The sequence below is a fragment of the Vulpes lagopus genome, chromosome 7, assembly GCF_018345385.1.
Source record: "Vulpes lagopus strain Blue_001 chromosome 7, ASM1834538v1, whole genome shotgun sequence".
Taxonomy (NCBI): Eukaryota; Metazoa; Chordata; class Mammalia; order Carnivora; family Canidae; genus Vulpes; species Vulpes lagopus.
Window position 1 is genome coordinate 63,948,438 of NC_054830.1, and position 22,317 is coordinate 63,970,754.

The 22,317-nt window shown below is 50.3% G+C and overlaps 1 protein-coding gene across 1 annotated transcript; it reads left to right on the forward strand.

Moving 5' to 3' along the window:
- The first annotated feature begins 12,249 nt into the window (after positions 1-12,249).
- TEX48 (testis expressed 48) lies at positions 12,250-15,199 on the forward strand. The gene is made up of 3 exons (XM_041762438.1): positions 12,250-12,400; positions 13,647-13,775; positions 15,071-15,199. Exons 1-3 carry the CDS (start codon positions 12,250-12,252, stop codon positions 15,172-15,174), a joined length of 384 nt encoding a protein of 127 aa, XP_041618372.1. The 3' UTR covers positions 15,175-15,199.
- Positions 15,200-22,317: the final 7,118 nt, after the last annotated feature.

Genomic DNA, 22,317 nt, shown 5'->3' on the forward strand with positions numbered 1-22,317 from the left:
TGTAGGTCACACAACGAATCAGCAACTGCTTGCAGGCCATACAGAGTGGGGATCACCTAAGAGTGGAGATCTGCCCCTTCGTGTAAGTGGATGGACTACAGAGGTATGATTTCTCTTATATGTGGAAACTAAAAAAAAAAAAAAAAACAACAAACTAAACCAGCTCATAGGTACAAAGAACAGATTGGTGCTGGGAGTTTGTGAAATGGGTGGAGGGAGTCCAAAGACACAGACTTCCAGTTATACAAGTCATGTACGGCACGGTTATTATAGTTAATAACACTGTATTGTATATTTGGAAGTTGCTAAGAGAATACATCCTACATCTTAAAAGCTCTCATCACAAAAAAAAAAAAAAAAAAAACTTGTAACTACTCAGGGTGACAGGTGGTAACTAGACTTACTGCGGCGATCATTTCACAGTGTACACAACTATCAAATCATGAGGTTGTACACCTGAAACTAATACAGTGCTTCTTGTCAATTATATCTCCATAAAAATAAATACGAATAAAAGTGAAAGGACTAAGAAGGGATTCTCTCTCCCATAATGGGATTTAGTGCTACATAATACCATGCCCATGCTCAATCTCACATCATTCTACTCCCCACCAAGGGACTGGGCTGCACACCTCGGGAAAATGTAGTAGCAATGCCCACACCTAGCAAACATCCTGAGGTCTCTGAATGATCAGAGCTCTCATTCAAACAGAAGAAGACTTAAGGGCACCTGGGGGGCTCAGTTGGTTAAGCATCTGCCTTCAGCTCAGGTCATGATCTCAGGGTCCTGGGATCGAGTCCCATGTCAGGCTCCTTACTCCGCAGGGAGCCTGTTTCTCCCTCTCCCTCTGCCTGCCCCTTCCTCTGCTTGTGCGCGTGCTCTCTCTCTCTCTCTCTCTCTCTGTCAAATAAATAAATAAATAAAATCTTTATTTAAAAAAAGAAGTAAACTTAAAAGAAAGTGGAGTGAGCAATCTATCTTTCCTCTCATGTAGACAGTACTTTGTGTCTGTAAAGAGACGTCATGCCCTGTGTCTCACTTAACCACAGCTGTTTGCAAACCACCCTAAAACAGTCACTTATGATCATCATGTGTGAGTTGCATGGGAGTTGACTGATCTCAGCTGGGCTTAGCTGGGGTGCTCATCTGGAGTGACCCTGATCTGTCTCTCATCCTCTTCCTGAACTAATGGGCTAATGGGGTCATGTTCTTTTGTGTCAACGGCAGGAGCAGAAGTGGCTTGAAATTCTAATACAATCCTTTTTGCCCACAAACCATGGACCAAAACGAGTCACTTAGTCAAGTCCAAAATCAGAAACAAGGAAATATACTCTGCCCGTGTCGGTGCCGTGGCAAAGGTACGACCATGGACAGAAGTAACTCTTAAAACTCAATCCAACTTTCAAAAGGGCAAAGGATTGTAATCGACATTCCTCCAAACAAGATATACAAGGGGCTAATATATACGCGGAAAGATGCTCAACATCATCCGTCATTAGGAAAACACAAATCAAGCCATAATGAGATGCTACTTCATACCCGCTGGGATGGCTAAAATAGAACACAGATAACAGCAAGTGTTGCCAAGGGCGTCAAGTGAACGGAACCCTCAGACGTTGCTGGAAGCTCTGCAAAACAGCACTGCCACTCTGAAAACAGGTGGGCAATGTCTCAAAGTGCTAAACATAGAGTTACCATTGACTCAGCAATTTTACTTCCAGGTATATATAAAATATGTATATTATTATTATATATATTATATATTATATAATATAAAATATATATTATAAATTATATATAATTATATATATAATTGGCATTATAATATATAATATATAATATATATAATTGGTATTATATAATTATAATTATATATATATATAATTGGCATGCGATCGGTTTTCTTGGAGATTATATAATATATATAATATATTATTTACTAGATTATTTATTAGATTATTTATTAGATTATTATTATTTATTAGATTATATAATATATATAATATATATATATTATATAATATATATAATCTCCAAGAAAACCGATTGCATGCCAATTGAAAGACTTACAAACATTCATAGTGATATTCCACAGCCCAAAAGTGGAAACAACTCAAATGTCCATCAACAGGTGAACAGATAAAATATGATATGTTCATATAAAGGGAACATTATTTGAAAAAAAAAATGAAAGACCGAGATGGATGAACCCTGAAAAGGGTTATGATAAGTGAAAGAAACCAGACACAAAAGACTACATATTGTAGGGTTCCATTTCTATGAAACGTCCAGAACAAGCAGCTCCGTAGAGACAGAAAGTAGGTTCATAGTTGCCAGGGGCTGGAAGGAAGGGGAACAGAGAGTGGCTGCTAATGGGTATGGAGTTCCTTTTGGGGTAATTTAGGAATCAGACCGTGGTGATAGTGGCATGACCTTTTGAATGTACGAAAAACTGAATTTTCCAGAAGTGTGAATTTTGTGGTATATGATTTATATCTCAATGAAGCTATCATTTTAAAAATGAATTTTTTTAAAGAATCCAATTAGAAAATGGGCAAAAGGCACAAAGAGACATTGTACCAAAGAAGACGCATGGGTAACTAATAAGCATAGTAAAAGATATCCCACATCATTAGCCACTGGAAACCTGTACATTCGCTCACAGTGAAAACCAGATCACACCTGGCTAAATGGCAAAAAATAAAAAATAGTGGGGTGGGGGGGTGATCCCACTGGAGGAGATGCAGAAAAATAGGATCATTCATTCATAGGAATGAAAAATGGGACGGTCACTCCAGAAAATATTTTGGCACTTTCTTTCAAAACTAAAAATGGAGGGCACCTGGGTGGCTCAGTTGGTTGGACGTCTGCCTTCGGCTCAGGTCATGATCTCTGGGTCCTGGAACTGAGGAGGGCCTACTTCTCCCTCTCCCTCTGCTGTCCCCCTGCTTGCTCTCTCTCTCTCTCTCTCTCTTTCTCTCTCAAATAAATAAATTTTTAAAAATCTTTAAAAAAAAAAACAACTAAAAATTGATTTATCATGCAATCCAGCGATTACATCCTGGGGCATTTATCCCTCAGAAATGAAGAACTTATTTTCACATAGAAAATAATACTTGAGTGTTCATAGTAGCTTTGTTTATGACAAAGACCAGGAACCATTCAAACATCCCTCAATGCGTGAATTGTTAAACACACATGGATTACGACTCAGTAGTCATGAGGAATGAACTACTAATACACCCTGTACTCGGATGAACCTCAACGAAATTTGGCCCAGTGAGAACAACAACAACAACAAAAAAAAAACAACAACCTGAAAAAGATACATGTATACTGTATGTTTCCATTTATGTGACATTCATGAAGTGACGTAACTACAGAAATGGAAGATCAGTGGTTTCCAGGGGTTAGAGATGGTGGGGCGGGAGGGTGGGTGTGACAACAACGGGGGTAATGCACAGGAGCCTTGTGGCGACCGTAGTTAAGTGTCTTGATTGTGGTGCACTCACACGAGCCACACATGTAATGAAATGACACACAGGCACACACAGCACACATGTACTATGGATTGTAGCAATGTTAATTTCCGGGTTTTGATTCTTTAAAAAAAAAAAAAAAAAGATTTATTTATTCATGAGACACACAGAGAGACGCAGAGACACAGGCAGAGATACAAGCAGGCTCCCTGCAGGGAACCCGATGTGGGACTCAATCCCTGGACCACTATCACGTCCTCAGCTTAAAGACAGATGCTCAACCGCTGAGCTACCCAGGTGTGCCCCTGGGTTTTGATTCTGTTTGTGACGCAAGATGTTAACACTGGGGGAGTCTGGGTGAACGAGGTTCACGGGATCTCTCTGCACATTTTTTACAACTTCCTGCAAATGTGCAATTATCTTGCTCTTTTTTTTTTTAAGATTTTATTTATTTATTCCTGAGAGCCCCAGAGAGAGGAGGCAGAGACACAGGCTGAGGGAGAAGCAGGCTCCCTGCGGGAAGCCGGACGCGGGACTTGATCCCGGGACCAGGATCATGCCCTGAGCCAAAGGCAGGCGCTCAACTGCTGAGCCACCCGGGGATCCCTGTGTAATTATCTTCCAAACAGAAGTATTTAAAAGCCTGAATTTGTCCTCATCCAAAATGTGCTCCTCTTCCTCAATTTTCTCATTTCATATCCATAGATGGGAAAGCCAGACACAGAGGCATCAGCCCATACTCCTCCTTATCCATCCCTGTCATCATCAAACAATAATAATGGTGACGATGGTGACAATGAAAATAATGAAACAATATTTATGGAATACTTCTTCTCTACCCTCCTGCTTACAGCACACATGGCCTCATCATCAACTCCTCACCTCAACTCTGTTAGCTTTAAAATGATTTTAAAGGTAAGGAAATGAGGGTTCCGGGGGCTAATAACTATGGCCAAGGTCCCACAGCTTGCATACACATGTAAACGTTCGTGGATGAAATAACCAAGTTCTATTTATATAGATCCAATAGATGTGTTTACAATGGCACATTACATAAAACCCATTAATTCGGATGTACTGCTACCCTCGTCCGCTCCCTGAAACAATTCCACTTAAATGCTTCACAGACATCTTTAACGTCAGCCTTCATCTAACACAGGTTTCCCAAGTATATTGTCTCGATTTCTTATTTGAAAATAGTGCTTTTGAGCCCATAGACAATGCTGTCCTTGAAAAAGCTAAAAGGACCCATTTAGACAACATTAAGGATAAATTTAGGTTTTTTTAAAAAAAACTTTGCTATGTGGTTCTCACACTCAGCTATGTTGTTCAGTGGTTCTCAACACTGAAAGAGAATTAAAATCAGAACGAGCACTGGGTGTTATGTTACACTATATGTTGGCAAATCGAACTTCAATCAAAAAAGTGAAAGAAAAAAATACTCAAAGCAATAAAGTCAAATTCTAATGCCTTAAAAAAGAGAGAGAATTAAAATCATACTGTATTTAAAAGGATAAGGACAGGTCAAAAAAATATACGGTATTATATAAACCTCAAAGTTGCTAAGACTAGATCTTCATTGTGCACGACGCAAAAAGGACACGATAATTATGTGGTGTGATAAAGGTGTTGGCTAACGCTCCTGTAGTCATACTGTTGTAACACATTAATGGAGCAGGCCAGCACGTTAGACGCCTCAAACTTACACAATGTTCTAGGGCAACATTTTAATTGGGGAAAACACCTGGGGAGCATTAAAAACTATCAAAGCCCACAGAGTGAGTCTGCTGGGCTGGAGTGGACACGGGGTGTGGCACTCTTTCAAGTTCCTCTCGTGATCCCAAGTGTAGCCTTGAGCTGAGAACCACTTGTTTACAGGCATTGCCATCTCCACAGTGTAATTCTGTGGGTCGCAGTCTTGTTCATACACAAGAATCGCCTGGAAAGCTTTGTAAAAATACTGAAGCCCAGGATCCACTCCCCACTCCCCTCCCAATAAAATAAATAAATAAATAAACACATTAAATACATAAATAAATACATAAATAAATACATAACTAAATAAAATTTTAAAAATAAAAAAAAAAAACCTCTAATTTAGTTAGGCCTCAAGGCATTCTTACATTTCAAAACCACCTCGGAGAGACCTCTTCCACAGCCAGAGTTGAGAACCTGCCACTTACAGGGACCGCTTTGTAAGTGAGGTTCAAAGGACTGTTGAACCCACCGTCAAATTCTTAGGACGGTAAGATCGCATCCCCCTCCCGCCCAAAGCCCTACCCCACTGACCCCGTGGCTGCAAAACTGTGTGGACCGCCCTTGCTTTTTCCTTTTCCTGTATACCAGGTGACCTCTATCAGCATCCAAAGACAGCACTGATGGAGAATGTTTTAACCTAATTCGGCTTCCCCAAATAGCACCTGGTTGTCCTAAATAAAGGACTTGAAAGAGTGTCCCTTCAGGTGAGAGCTTTTGTGAGAACTTGGATATAAAGCAACCCCCCCCCCTTTTACCTGAAAGACAGACTGGGAAGGTGTCACCTGTTCTTGCACACGTTGTCAACAGCAACGATGGCGGGAACGCTCACAACACGTAGGCACCGCGCCAAATGTCTTCCACCCACCTGACTTCACTCCATCCTAAAAATACATCTGGGACCAGGGAGCAGCATTATTTCCACTTTGCAGAGTTGAAAGCCCAGACAGAGGTGAAGTCCATGTGCCCAAGGTCAGCACCCGGCAGGTGTCTCCGAGACAGAAGACGGACCCGGGCTGTCGGGCCCACCTCTGGCCGTGCTGTCCTCAAGGCATGTCACAGCAGCCACCAGGACTTCTGTCCCCATGCCCGATGGCCGGCTGGGAGGAGGCCACAGCCCGGGCACACAGGGCAGAGCCCCACAGGAACGGTCCCTGCTGCCCCTCCCCGCAGCCCAGCATTCCCTGGGCCCCTGGCTCTGTGACATCACAGCCCCCGTGTGCCCGGCCAGCTGCAGGTGAGCGAGCCCCCGGCCAGGCCAGCGGAGGACGGCGCTCCCCGGGCCCCACAGGCACAGCGTGCCCGTCCCCCCTGCACACCCCACACGCCCAGGTGCAGGGGTGCCCACCAGCCCCGACTGCCCTGACCCTCCCCTTCCCCCAGGTCTGGGTCCCGGCCTCCCCACCCGTGCCAGCCGAGCCAGGGGCCCCCAGTTCCAGGAGCCTTCCGGGGTGGCCCTGCTGGGTCCTTCTGTCCCCTCCCAGGCAGCCCTGGACACCTGAGGCTCACAGCCCGCGGGGCCCAAGCCGAGGGCCCTTTGCTCTGGCTCCTGCCCCCACCTAGAGGCGGGCCCCGGTAGCGCAGGACACCGCGCACCTGTGGCCCAGCCCAGTCTCGGCCACATGGGCCACATCCCCTTCAGCATCAGCATTTACCTTCCGGAGCTTTGGCGATGCAGCAGGCCGAGGCGCCCAGCACTTAACACCATTAGCTGATCCTCGCAACCGCCTTCCAGGCTAGATACTATGATCGTCAGCCCCATTTTACAGATTAAAAAAAAAAAACAGCCTTCAGGAAGTAAAATTCTTCTAAATTCCACAGCTTATTAAGTAGTAGATCTTTATTTTTTCTATTTTTTAAAGATTTTATTTATTCATGAAAGACACACACACACACACACACAGAGAGGGGGAGGGAGGGAGAGGGAGAGGCAGAGAGAGAAGCAGGCTCTGTGCAGGGAGCCCGATGTAGGATTCGATCCTGGAACCCCAGGATCACGCCCTGGGCCAAAGGCAGGTGCTCAACCGCTGAGCCCCCCAGGCTCCCCAGTAGTAGATCTTTAAGAATGATCCCCCCAAAGAATGTGCCTGTGACCCCAGCACTACCTCCCTTGAGAGTCTTCCGTTTCTGAAGCGGGCTCCAAAGTTCAAAATTCTTTGCGGCCAGGACTCAAAGGAAAGCGTTTCTGCCCCCACCCCACCCCACCCCAAACTTTCCCATGAAACTGCTGGCTGGGCTGAAGGTGCGGGATGCGTTGATGCTAGATTCAGACAAATGCACGTGTAAACCCCTGCTGCCCTGCTAACAGGGAACCATCTCTGGGCTATTTGCATGTATGTGAGCCTCTGTAGAGAAAGAGACCTCCGCTCAATGTGTGAAACAAAAATTGAATTTATTTCCCACTCAACAAGGGAGAATCGGGCTTCCACGCCAAAGCCTCTGAACAAAGCTAACGGCTGATTTACAAGGGGATCCGGGAGGTGCTGAGTTGATGGGAGGTGGCATCTCAGGGGCAGGAGTGCTTGGGAATGGTAGGCCAGCAGCTGCGAAAGGGGACCTGCTATTGCCTCTTGCTTTCAGGAGAATGGTCACTAAGGCAACGTTTCATCAATAGATTAAATGGATTTGAAACCGGGTTCTGGAGATTCCCTGTTAAGCCGTGGTTACAGAGCCATCGGTCTTAGGAGAGTGGGAACTTCTTTTTCATTCTCGGCCTCTCCCTTTGTGGTCCTCCCTCAACCAAAACTGCAGGAAAGACCCTCCGGGGTTACACAGATGCTCAACCACTGTCGTCCACTTTCCTTGAAGACACAGTTCCTCTTTTCCGCCTACAGCGATCCGATGTTCAGTTTGAGCACTGGCCGGCCTGATGTCTTTTGGTTTTGTCTTTGAATCATCTGTGGAGCTATACACTGGGCCAATGGCCGCCTAAGATCCTTTGACTTCTCTGGACAGCAGCCGCTAAATGAGTGTCAGGCAAACAATTTAAAAAAAAAAAAAACACACAATAATAATGAAAAGAGTTTAATTATTAGATTAAATAATTAGGTTAATTAAAAGAAGGGTCTGGAAGGCACGCCAGAATCCTAACCCACAATTTCCTAGGCATGACCAAGAAAATAAATTCCCTATGTCCATTTTGGATAGCCAGGCTGCCTTTTCTTTGGGCCCCTTACATGGGGTATCAATCCAGGGACTCCAAGACGTGCTGGCAAAGGTACATACTCTCTCTGATTAGCCAAAATAAAAATCCAAAGGTATTCTATTATCCATAGTTACTTGAGCTAAGGATTTTCAACCGGTTGGTTGTGCTCCAGAGCATGGGCTGTATTATTTGCTGTGTCAGTGGGTGAGAGAAAAGGAGCCCCACGGCTTGTCCAGCTCCTACGGGGGGCCGCTCTGTCCTCAGAAGTCTGGTCCGCCTCCTGGAATGGGTACCCTCAGGAAGGGCTTCACGCTTTCCGATGCCGAGTGAGCTGACACAGTCCGCTGGGGCTGTTGGGCAGCTGTACCATGGGTCTGTACCAGACCCCATAGTCTGCTGGGGGTGTTGGGTCTTGTACCGGGACTTGGGATAGTCCTGGTTCTAGTTGGCATTGAAGAGGGTGATTTCATGCTAACAAGCAGTACCGTCGTCTGACTATATTTATTCACGATTCCCCTTGAGAGTTTAGGGGAAGGAGAGGACTGTGTTGAGGGCTAAGGTCTCCTCAGAGGGGCATCACCGGACCGATCTAGACCACGAGTTCTTCCAAATGGTTTTCTGCTCACAGTAAATACAAGGGTCCTCATCAACAGGCTCCACCTTCTTTATGGACAGGAGGGTTTTGATCTTGTTTTTATTTCAGGAACCAATTGTTTTCTCCAAGGAGCCACGTGAGGACTCTTTGAAAATGACCAGGAGGTCTAAGCTGGCATTTCCCATGCCGATTTATCTAAGTTCCCTATCTTGGGTCTGAGCCTCCCCCAAAGAGAGAAGGAAAGGTTCCCTTTACCTAAGCTGTTGGGCTGCCCTAGGATTTCTTTGAAAGTGTCCTGAAGTCTATTAAATCTCCTCGTAATTCATCTTTGCTTGCAATTTTGAATCTTTGTCTAATCTTTCCCTTCAGGGAAAGACTTTTGAAATAGTTTTAGGTGGTACGTTTCCTATCTTTCTCCTCAAGCCCACTTTTTTGAATTATGTGTAGGTGGGTTACTTAAATCTTCTGGCCTTTTCCATCCTGCTCCTCTTAAACATTCCTCCCTCCGCATTGAAGGTCAGCCATTAAGTGAACTGATTGGTACAAATGGCAATAAGTGAAAGAATAACAGGACCCCGAATTATACAGCCACTTTCTGTCATTTGGAAATTTGGGATAATTCTAAATATGTGCCCTCAACTCAACTGTCACCCAGGGTTTGAATTCAAGCTCTCTGGACCCACCTCCTGGTACAGGAGTTTCTGGGGGATATGGTGCAAAGCTGATTGTTCTTTTCTACAGAAATGAAGGGAGTTTATTTAGGCAGTCACGGGAAGGAATAGAAAGAGTGTAAGTGGGTGGTAACGATAAAGCTGGGTGGAGAGAGAAAAAGAGATGTAAAGAAAATAGGTTTCAGAAGGTTTGAGTAGGAGTATGGTTTTTTTTTTCTTTCTTTCTTTCTTTCTTTCTGAGATCAGAACATACCAATCAAAGAAGCTCTCTCTACTGAATATTTGGTGTTTTTGTCTTTTCAAGAGCCCCTCTTCAATCTCTTATTTTAGACATTAAAGGTTTGCCATAGTGCCCGTAATTCCAAGTCATCTGGTGAAATTCTTTCATTTATTAGTATAAGCACACACATGAAAGTGCATGTGAATATATATGTGAAGCAGAAGTTTGTTTTCCAGGAAGAGGCAGCAACTTTAATGTAGATGAAACCACGACAAGCAGGAGAGAACACTCCACAGGTGACCACAGTTACGCGTGGTGTCTTGAATTCCCGGGCCTAAGAGAGCCTAAGCGAGGCCGCTGATCAATAACCTGGAAATCACTTATTCCAGAACATAGGCTGAGTCAAGTGACCTTTCATGAAGTTAACAAGACAAAACATGTGCTCACGAGGGTCCGGACGGACCCAAGGCAGAATTTTAGCAATTACCTTTATACACACTGATCATCGGCTAACAGACCCCCAACCATTAGTCCTCAGGGCTGACCTATGGTGAGGGCTTGTCAAGACCTGTGCTTCCACTCCTTCCTCAGGAAACACTTCCTTCCACACTCAGCATACGTGAGGCGATCCGGCACAAAGCCAAATCCCATGAGGCCAGAATCTACATGAAGGAAATTGAAACTAAAGCGAGCAGCAGAATAAGCATAGTAACGTCAGGCCTATTTGCTAAATGGGGCGTCTCCAAAACAAAAGACCTAGTCGCCTTATATAAATTTCTACCTGCTTATAAATCCTAAGGAGATACAACAAATTCACTGAAGAGAGCTCAAGGAAATGCATCAGAGCTCAAATCATGTTGAAAAACTCACTTGGCGACAAATCCAAAAGACTGTTGGAAATGGGGGCTCACAGAACCCAGGGAGGACCCCTTTGATCCAAGGATGCTGCAAGATGGGGACACTGGTACACGTCGAGGCTGCTGGCTGTATCTAAGCACAATATAGAAGTTGGGCTACATCAAACAGCGTTATGTGCCGGAAGTTAAAGATCTTGTATTAATTTAAGAAGTCAAGGGTAAGGGCGCCTGGGAGGCTCAGTGGGTGAACCTCTACCTTCGGCTCAGGGTGTGATCCCAGGGTCCTGGGATCGAGTCTTACCATCGGGCTTCCCTGCAGGGAGCCTACTTCTCCCTCTGCCTGTGTCTCTGCCTCTCTCAGTCTGTCTCTCATGAATAAATAAATAGAATCTTAAAAAAAAAAAAAAGTCAAGAGTAAAAGAAACAGAGAGACCAGTTAGGAGACTATTCTAATTCAGGCAAGAGATAAGGGTGGCTCAGACCAGGGGATAGTAGTTGAGAAACTGAGAAGCAAGTGGCCACGAGTGAGGCAGCTCACATGGTGAATTGGGTCTTGTGAGGGGCCTCAGCCCATACATGGTAAGAATTTCCAAAAAGGGGGTCTTGCCACGGAAAGGGGAGTGAGGACAGGAAGTGCCCAGGGACAAAGGAGTTTGGGACTAAAACAAGGTTTTCTAATTCTGGACCATCAGATCTAGAAAGGTCCTTGAAGATACCGTGTAGCCTAACTTCCTCTTGTGATTGATGAGGCTCCGGGGACACAGAGCTACACATGGACTTAGCCACAGCCAGTCAGCAAGTTGATGGCAGCCACTAGGCCCTACACCTGCAAGCCTGTGCTTCACGGCCGCATCCCCCCAGGACCTGGACCAGCCGGGATATTTGGAAGCCAGCAAGCCACATGAAGGGGAATGGAATGGCCATTTACTGGGCATATACTGTGTGCCAAGCACCATGGGGGTGACTTTTAACCCTTTACTTCTGGAAGGAGGCACTGCATTCCCATTTTCCCCATCAAAAAAGCGAAGTTCAAGAAAGTTAAGGAATCTACCCAAGAATGTGCACCTAGAAATGGGCCAGAACATGGATGGACTTGACTATGGAGCATGTCCTTATGTATTTCTGTACGAGCCAGGAATCTGCGGTAGGGGGAGCCCAGCTGGACTGGGAGAACAGGTAAAGGACCAGCATTTTTCACTTACAATCTTATGATTATTTAGGAAACAGTCCTGCCCAGGGAATTGGGCTCCAAATCAAGATCAGCTGATTCAGCACAGCGCCCTTACCGGCAAAGCTGGCAGAGTAAAGGCTTCAACTCCTCTCCATGGGTAAGAAAATACTATTTAGAACGGGAAAAATAGTTTTAAGAGAGGGTAACCTAGACACAAGGGCCTGGGCCCGTGGCCATGGGAAGCTATGCAAGATTTGGGAACAGGGAAGTCTATTATCCCTTGGGAAAGGTTGACCCAGTTCAGCCCATCATGGAGAACTTCCAATGGGCGTCTAGAGGCCAGGTCCCGGAGACCATGGCCCCCATTCCTTTACCTCTTACAGCAGCCCACCAAAACCTGGCCTCGAAGATTTTCAGCTTATGCTGCAGAGACTGTGAGGAGCCCCACTCCATGGATGACTCCAAGGTCCCCAGTCAAACCCAAGAGCCTCAGCCATCGACCTGCAGTAGGTACCAGACAAGAACACCCCGCCTGGCCTCTCTAGACCTCATGGTGTTCGTCCCCCTTCTGCTGAGATACCCTCAGATTTCCTTCAGCTTTTGAATGATGATTCAAACCTAAAATATCAGATGGGGGCTTCCTAACCCAAACCAATAAACAAAAGGCAGGGAGGCCAGGGAGGCGGCCAGCACAGGTTCAACAGCAGGAGAAAAATTCTCCTGGCACGTTTTGCCAGAAATCCACAGAGAGGGTCTGAAACCAGCCCCCACCCCGAAAATAACTGCACAATAGAAACCGAGAATCTGAAAAACGCCCATCCCTTTTTCCAAGATAATAACAATGATAGTGACTGAGCCCCTCTTACATGCAAGGCACTGTCCAAGCACTGGGGACCCGGCTGCGATCAGGTAAGTCCCCCACTGTTTCAGAGCTGACACCGGGCAGCAGCGGTATTATCTGATCCCTACAATAATTCTGAGAAGGGGACATGATGACCCAAAATGGATGTGTCATTTCGCAGCTCTGAAAACAGGCACGGGAGGGGAGCAATTTGCCGCAGTTAGGCATCTGGTAAAGGACAGAGCTCTGTGTTACAGGACACAGCTCAGTCGGTTGCTATACTTTGAAGAATTTAGAGGTCTTTACATAAAAACAAAGCCTTAGGTACAATGTTCACCGTAACAATGTTTATGTAGCAGAAACACCCTAGACTCCGGACAAAAGAAGATTAAGAGACTCTTGAATTCTCTGCAAAACAGAATGTTATGCAACCGTTGGTTCTTAAAAATTCAGTGACCCGAGAAAAACGTTTCTGACATCACGTATATGAAAAACATAAAATGCACACACGACACGTGGGATACGATGCGCCACGTAAAAAAATGCATAAGAGACGACGAGAACTGTGATCACATCTGAAGGGATGGGCGTTTGGGGCATTTCTGTGTCTACTTCACATTCTTCGGTATCCCCTAGGTTTTCCGTAACGGATAGGCATTCACATTTATAAACGGGAGAAAAAGGTTAAACTTTATGTTTTTTGAAAGAACATACATATTTTGAACCTAGCATGTGCTTAGGAGGCAGGGCGTTCAGAGGACTGGAGGAGGGAGATCCACGTGGTCCTTACCCTGTAATAACCACCTCTGGCCCACGTGCACCCCGACAAGGTGGGCGGCACCCCTTCACTCCCGCCACCTCTCCTGAGCCTCCCCCCCACACCCCTGACGGTGTGGAATTATCACCACCAGGCTTACAGAAGGAAGAGCTGGCCAGCAAGAATCCCAAGTGTGCTAACGAAGCCTCCCGCTTGCCTTTGGGACAACCCCTGATGGGTCCAGAAAAGCGAGCCTCCTCCACCAGCAATAATGAGCATGAGGGTGAGTCCCAGACTGGGATCCTAGCGCCAACCAGGAACCCCCCACCATCCAGATGACCAAATCCCTTTGATATCTGAGCTAAGTGGGGTGGCAGGGGAGATGGGACCACTCCCTCCAGGAAGCCACAGTCATATTCTAGAACACACTGGAGTGATTCCTGGAGTCTGACACCTGCCTGCACGACCTCTCGAGCTGGGAATCACATGAGGAGCAGCAGACCTCACACATGGAGCACACATGCACGCCCCAAAGCCCCGCGGGCCTTGTCTCACGTGTGTATTGGGTGTGGCTGTTGCTCTCCTGTCTGATTTGGCCGCTAGAGGGTAAGTCCCAGGAGGACAAACCCAGCCAGGTAGGTGGCAAGTAAACAAGGCCAGAAAATGCTTGTGGACTGGAGTGTAGTTCAGCTGGGGGTGAAACACTTCAGGGGCAACAGGAGCAGGATAGAAGCCCAGTCCGGGAGGGACAAATGACTCCTCCGCTCAGCTCCCAAACACCCTGGGCAGCCGGCTGCTGAGAGCTAAGGGCCAGCGCGGCCCAGACGTCTCAGAATTCTCAAAACAGCCACACCCTCCCGGCAAGCAGAACCTCACACAAAGTCCAATTGCAATAAGAGACGAAAGGGGTCCCGCTGCCCCTGAATCCAGGGCAGGGCCTGGGAGCTCCATGAGCACCGCCACTCCTTCCCGCGTGTGGCTCCGTGCATCCCAGTTCAAAATCCCACCTCCCGTTGCATAGAGAAGAAGGACGTCCACAGGGGAAAGGGACCTTCCAAAACCCCACTGGCAAGGGGTGGCGTCAGAACAGGACGGGCCCCATTCTCTCACTTTCCAGGCCTCTGCTCTTTGCAAGTCCCCTCATCATCACTCAACGTGCCAACGCAGTACAAACACGGAAACTCTTTTTTTTTTTTTTTTAAGATTTTATTTATTTATTCATTCATGAGAGATACAGAGAGAGAGAGAGAGAGAGAGAGAGAGGCAGAGACACAGGCAGAGGGAGAAGCAGACCCCATGCAGGGAGCCTGACGCGGGACATGATCCCAGGTCTCCAGCATCACGCCCTGGGCCGAAGGCAACACTAAACCGCTGAGCCACCCGGGCTGCCCCAAACATGGAACCTCTTGACGTGTCCCTGTCACACAGGACCCCCGAGTCCCAGCCTGGGGTCCACGTGGCTCGCCCAGTGTTCCAGAATCTGACCATGATTGGGGATGGAGGTGACCAGGGTGCTCCATCCACACCCAGGGCCAAGGTTCCACCAAGAGCCATAATTGCTTCCTTCCTTCTTTCTAGAAGGGAATACACACGTTTCCCCGAGAGATTTTTACAAGAGAAACCCAACCCGCTACTCCCAGGATCTCTGGCCATTCCAGCCGTGCCACACCGGGAGACCCTGAGCGTTCTAGTCCGCTGCTACCAGGCAGGCCTCCGGGGCTGCACGCTGCCAGCGAGGCTCCGGGAGGAAGGGGGCGGCGAGCAGGGGCCGTGAAGACAGATTCAGAAACTCCTCCCGAGGAGGAGAAGACGTCTGAGCCACCTCTGGGCCACCAGTAGCACTGTCGGGGGCGGGGAGGGGGGGCTCCCTCCAAATAAAGCACTCGGTGACAGCACAGGCTGTGTCTCCTCTTTCCCCGCCTCCTCGCCAGGGAGTTGCTCTTCCAAAGCCTTACTGGCTTGTCTTCCTTACTGTTTTTTTTTTCTTTTTCTCCTTACTGTTTTTAAGCACATGGTCACGCCTAGCTCGCCGAAAACAAAAAATCTAAGCCTTGCAGACAGCTTCTTCTCGTCTTGAAACCATCTTGGACTTACTGAAAAGTTGCAATAGGTGCAAAGAACCCCTGTTGACGCTTCACCCAGACTCACGATTGCTTGCATCTCCCCCCACCTGCTCCCTCCTGCCTCGTCTCTGTGTCCCCCGGGTCAGTTTCTTCTGCACCGTCTGAGGGTGAGCGGTGCCATCAGACCTGGTTCCCCTGACCAGGTCGGTGTGCGCGCCCTGGGAACAAGCACATTCTCTTAGAGAAGAACTCCAGGACAGTTCTCAAAAAAAAAAAAAAAAAAGAAAAAAGAAAAAAGAAAAAGAAATCCGACACTGAGATGCTAGTGTCACCAAGGGTCCCCCAAATGTCTTCCAGCTGCTTTGCCACCCGGTGCAGGGTCGAACCCAACATCAATGAGTCACGGGCATTGCCGTGTCCCCGCCGCATGTCCTCACCCAGAACAGTTCGGTCTTCATCTTCGGGAGCTCTCCGTTTCTGAGGGACACAGGCACAACCGTCTTATGAGGTGCCCCCCCACCATTTGCCTTCATTTTTGGATTCTGGTTTCCCGTGTTTGGTGGGAAGACCACAGCAGCGACGCTGTCCCCCCAGCGCATCCTGTCAGGGGACACAAGGCATAGGGCGGTCCTGCCGTGGGTGACATGAACTAGGTCACCTGCCGAAGACGCCTACACCGCCAGGCTCCCCTCCGCAGGTTATGATCTCGCCCCTTGGAAGGAATGAGGCGTTGGGTGGAGAGACGCCGTGGATTGCTGTGGCTCGTCCCTGGTTTAAGGGCCCACAAGGCCCAGGAGCAGCACAGCCTGTACTGGTCTAAGGAGGTGGGACACGTGGGACGGGGAACCACCCCTACTGGGCGCAGGGGAGGCCACGGCCCGGGCACACAGCACAGAGCCACGCAGGGACGGTCCCCGCTGCCCCTTCCCCGCAGCCCAGCATTCCCTGGGCCCCTGGTTCTGTGACATCACAGGCCCCGTGTGCCCCGGCAGCTGCAGGTAAGCAAGCCCCCGGCCAGGCCAGCGGAGGACGGCGCTCCCCGGGCTCCACAGGCCCAGCGTGCCCGTCCCCCCTGCACAGCCCACACGCCCAGGTGCAGGGGGTGCCCGCCAGCCCGGACTGCCCTGACCCCCCTTACCCCCCGGGCTCTGGGCCTCGGCTTCCCCGCCCGTGCCAGCCAAGCCCGGGGCCCCCAGCTCCAGGAACCTTCCAGGGTGGCCCCGCTGGGTCCTTCTGTCCCCTCCCGGGGTTGGGGCCCTGGACACCTGAGGCTCACAGCCCGCGGGGCCCAAGCCGAGGGCCCTTTGCTCTGGCTCCTGCCCCCACCTAGAGGCGGGCCCCGGTAGCGCAGGACCGGCCCCCAGGGCACCCTCAGTCTGTCCTTTACGCCCCCCCCACTCTCCACACCACGTTCCGGGGTGCGCTTTACCATCCCCGTTTTACAGACAGGAAAGGGGGCTTCAAGGAGCCAAAGGGCGCTCCACGACACAGCAGGGTGCGGCAAGAAGCACATCCCAAGTTATCTAAGTAATAAGAGGCCCGCTCTCGAGCGCCTGGGGGCTCAGTCTTTAAGCTTCTGCCGTTGTCTCAGGTCCTGAACCTGGGGGTCCTGGGATCGAGACCCGCGTCAGGCCCCCTGCTCAGCGGGGAGTCTGCTTCTCCCTCTCCCTGCTCTTGTGCGCGCTCTCTCTCTCTCTCTCTCTCTCTCTCTCAAATAAATAAAATCTTTAAAAACAGATACGCTCTTAACTACCACGTGGCTCAGCCAAGCTTCAGGGGAGCCTTTCCCTTTAAAAGCCACCTGCCAGCCACTCTCCGATGAGGTGCTTCTGAACATCTCTCGGCCCCTGGAAGGGCCTGGAGGGCGAGGCTTTGGGCAGCACAGGCTCGGACACCAGACAAAACTACGCTGAACTCCCAGCTGCCCCTTTTGGCTGTGAGCCCCGGGAGTCACCTACCTGGGGCTCGTTTCCACCATCTGAAAAGTCACATGAGCTCAGAGATGTCAAAGGACCTGCCCAAGAAGCCCCGTGTTAAGGCGAGCGTCCTTGACACCGTGGCTGTCTCTCCCGCCCTGTCAACTTCCAAGACTGAAGTCACCGGGGGCACTGAGGTAAGTACAGAATCGGGATGTTTCTACCCATTTCTAAGAGCAGGAAGTACAACATCTGTTAGTGGAAGGGAGAGTAGGGAAAATATTGTGTATATCGTGCACCAGTCAGAGAGGGCTGCTGGGTTTACTGACAGGGCACCTGCTCTCTGCAAAGCCCTGCGCTCAGCGCTGGGGACAAAGGCGAACTGGGCACATCCCTGCCTCTTTGGGAGCAGGAATCTCTTGCTCGTGCTCACTGCCGCACCTCTCAGCTAGTGCCGGGCACCGGTGGTCCTCAAGGAGCACATGCGGGACAAATTCCTAATATCACAGCTTGGAGTCTAGACTCTCACAGGCAACTACACAGGCAGTGAAAATACTATCCCATTCAACAAATATGTATTGAGCACCTGTTATGGGGCTATGCAAAGACAGGCAATGGCCATGACCCAGGGAAGCCCGGGGGAATGGGAACACAAGACAGGCCCCTAACTCCTCCCCAGGTGTAAGAGATGGCTTTCGGGAGGGAGCAGCCCCAGAGCGGAGTCTCCAGCGTGAGGGGTGGGGAGTGAGGACACAGAGGTAGGGGGACAGCTTGTGCCAAGGCACGGTGGTGACACAGTGAGAGCAAGTCTGGGGGACGGCCAGCAGCTCCTACAGCCGGAGGGCAATGGGTGAGGCTGGGAGGGAAGGAGCCGGCAGAATGGGCAGGGCCAGACCACCAAGTAGTGTCAAGCACTGAGGGTCTGAGGAAGAGGATGATGATGGGATTGGCTCCAGAGGCAGACCAGCCTGCAGGTGAGCCAGGGGTCAGCGGGGAAGCTGTGGTCGCGGCAGGTGCGGAGGGTGCAGGCAATGGAGAGGATATCCATGAGGCAGGATCACAATGCCTTGACGGATGACTGAATGCAGATGGAAGGGGAAGCAGGGCCTGGGGGAGGAGGGTCCTCTTCTCTGACTCCAGACACAAAGGGAATAGTGGGACCTGATCCCAAAATAGGGGACATGGGCAGAAAAGAAATAGCTTGGGGTTGATGAGGGTGGGGAAGGGAGAGGGCCCCACCAGCAGGTGGCCAAAAGCAAACCTGTTGGTTGGTTGTCCTTAGAGCCATCAGTTAGCTCGACTCTATGGCACATGGACACTCCGAGCAGAGGGGTGACTGATGTGACTTCCGTTCCAGGAGGATTCCGCTGCGTGGACACCAATGAAGACGAGGGGGGAAGAAGCAGGGAGGCCAGTGAGGAGGCCACTGCAATGACCCAGGTGAGACCTGGTGGTGCCCAGGAGAGGTGGGGAGCCAGTGCCCAAGGGGGAGGCTTGGACTGAACCCAGTGTGTGGCGAGTGAATACAGCCACCATGATGGAAATTCCCAGAGTGGGGCTTTGGCCACAGGGGAAGGGGAATGAGAACAGGAGAGGGCCAGACCCCACATGGCTTCCACTTTAGCCAGTGAACCAGGCCCAGAAGAAAAGAGAAAGAGGTTTGGGAATATGACAAGGATGTACAACCTTGGGTCATCAGAGCTTGAAGTATCGTTGGAGAAATGGTGCAGCCCAACCACTGCCCGTAAGATGGGAGCCCGGGCCCAGAGATGGGCATGGAGGAGCCCAAAGCCACACAGCAAATTAGTGGCAGAGCCAGGGTGTGAATCAGCAAGGTTGAGCTGGGTCAGCAGCAAATCTACTGATTCAACAACACACCCCTGCAGGTAAAGACGAGCAGTGCAGAGCTCCAGGTCCTCTTCAAAGGCAAGAGAACTCTGGACAGACGAGGAAGGACTGGTCAGTAGGTCCACACAGGTGGGCCTGGACGTGCTGGCCACAGGGAGCGCAGGCGCTTTGGGAGGGGAGGGGGTATGACGCCTTGGGAGAGGCTGGCCCAGTGTGACCCAGCGCTGAAACAACAATGGGCTTCTGGGGTTGGGGCTGCAGAGCCCGGGGCCCTTTCCTCTTACCCAGCCCACCAACACATGGCGTCCAAGTTCTTCTGCTGCTGCTGCCACGCCAGCAAGGGGAGCTCTACCGCTTTTGGCGCTCGCCCTCCAAGCACACCCCAGCAGCATCAGCCACGGGCCCTCAGTAGGTGGTGCGGTGCGGGTGCGGTAGGTGCAAGAACACCGGCCGGAGTTACCTCTCTGGGCTTCGGTCCCCCCAGCCACTCCCTGCTGGGACACATCAGACTTCTTTGAGCCCTTTGGGGACACGGGACTAGTTATCCACGCCCGTAACAGTGTAGCCTGATGACTATTTATCAGATACGAGATATTAGGTAAAATCACTGGCGTTTAGTCCGACAGACCAGTCATATTCTGCTTCAGCCACGTCCGGAGCTTAGCACGCCGCCGAACCTCTCTCTCTGAGCTTCAGCATCCTTCATTACAGACCGGGGATAATGGGAGCACACTGCGTACCCGACAGGTTGTGGGGAGGATGAGATGAGGCAACACCTATACGTGCCTAGAACTTGGGCCCACACAGAGAGGGCACCCAGCAGACGTTGGCTGTGTACCTGTTCTGGTCAGGACCAGTGAGGCTATGCTGGTGTAACAAGTAAACTTCAAAATCTCGTTTGCGGAACCCGGTTTGGGGTTATTTTTAGCTCAGGCGAGCAGCATTGTTTTTAAAGTCATCAGTAACTCGAGCAGTCCCCGCGTGGCACCGGCCCGAGACGGTCTATCCAGGCGTAATCCACAGCCTTCCCCAAGGCTCAATATTTTCCTTCACTCTTGCAGACCTGAACATGGATCCTCGCAGAAACGGTTTGAAAAGGAGATACCCACGGTACGTCACCAATAACTGGGTGCTGAGAGTGTGCACTCTTGGGAGACCCTGAGCGTTCTAGCCGGCAGTCCCCACCCTGGGCGGCTGCCCGCGAGTCTCCTCCGGGAGGAAGAGGGCGGTGAGCAGGAGCTATGAAGATGAATTCAGAAACTTCCCTGGAGGAGAAGACATCTGAGCCACCCCTGTGCCACCAGCAAGAGTCACCCCAGCCACTGCGGGAGGAGCGGGCTCTAATTAAAGCCCTTGGTTGCATCACAGGGCTGTGTCCTTCCTCTTTTCCTTTCCTCTCCCCTCAGCCCTGCTTCTGAGGTTCCTTTGAATGGGGCACAACTGGAACCTGGCATCTCTTATAAAGAAATGTGGTCTGATGATTCCAAACCTCCTCAATCCCTCACCAGCCCGCCGAGGGAGTGCTCAGGAGACGCTGGCCAGTGTGGCAGGTGGCTCTAAGTGGGTGCTGTAACCAATGTCTAGAGCCTGAGGGCACCATTCTCATCCCATTCTCATCCGTGGGGCGACTCCATTTGGTGCTCAGGGCCATAGAACAGGGGAGCAGGTTGTGCACAACTCTGTGATCGGCAGCCCTAGAGCGATGCAGCCTGCCCCAGAGGTACCCGGGGGGGGGGGGGGGGGTTGCTAAAACGCAGAGCATGCAAACGTGAGTAATATGCGGGAGACCCCACATGGCTTCCACTTTAGCCAGTGAACCAGGCCCAGAAGCCTATGACCTCAACACAAGAGGACCATTTGGGGGAGCGAAGGAACGGGAAGCACCCTGCGACCCACCTGGGGGTTTGGGGAAGGCTTCCTGGAAGAGATGGGTGCTTGAGTGTTCTGAGCGTTGAAAGGGAATTCACCAAGCAAACAGGAGGGGGGACGGTATTCCAGAAGGGGGGACAACACGAATGAAGCTGCAAAGCAGAGGCACAAACGCGGTAGGGGCGTGAGGGTGGATGAACTGAATTTCAATGTTCGGGGACGACGAACATGGAAACTTGAGCTGTGGTGTGGTGGGAGGTGAGCGGGGCAGAGGATGGGTACAAGCGCCATCTCCTGGGAGGGATGTGGGACCGGACATCCTTCTGTCACCTGATGGGGGGCGGGGGTTGCCACAGGGGAGTTTCAGGCAACATGACATAGCCAGTTTTTGATTTTTGCGATCTGAACACGGGGAGTTGTTAAGAAGACAACCTCTCCGACTAGCGCTCCCTGTGCCGGGCCCCGGCCACAGAAAAGAAAGGAAGAGAAAGGAAAATGATGTCTTAGGCCACAGGGCTGTCGCCTGAGGCTCCTACCTACGTGGCAAGCCCGTCCAGGCTGCGGGTTGAAGGATGCGCAGCTTAGAGGGGACTGCGTAAATTCCGTCGTGGCGCTCGTCTGCGAGGCTGCTTTCTGGGTATCTACCCACTTGGCATAAGAACCCAACGAGGTTAGTGCGATCACTACCCTGGCTTCACAGAGCAGGAAACCGGGCCACAGGGAGCTCATTTAAGCCTCTGAAGGTTACACCAACAGTAGTGGCAGGGCCGAGACTTGAACCCGGGAAGCCGGACCCCAGAGCTGAGCCTCTCAGCCAGCCGGTTACACTGCACGATGACGGCGGAGTGACGTGCGGTTGTTGCTCTTGGCTCCCAAATGGGCCATTCGTCGCCTGCTCTTGGAACGTGGAGCTGGGCCCTTTCTATCCTTTTCCTTTGGCAACTGGTCCGGCGTTAACGCTCTGTCAGCAGGAGGGGCTGGAGACACTGGGGGAAGGGGGGCTTTCCCTCCTGGCGTTGGGACCCTCATCCTAGCAGGCTCCTGCAGTCCACGCAGTTCCTCCAATTATCTGGCTTTGGGGGTGCACATGGCTTCCTCAGTACTCAGCTGCTGCTGTGCAGAAGCTTCT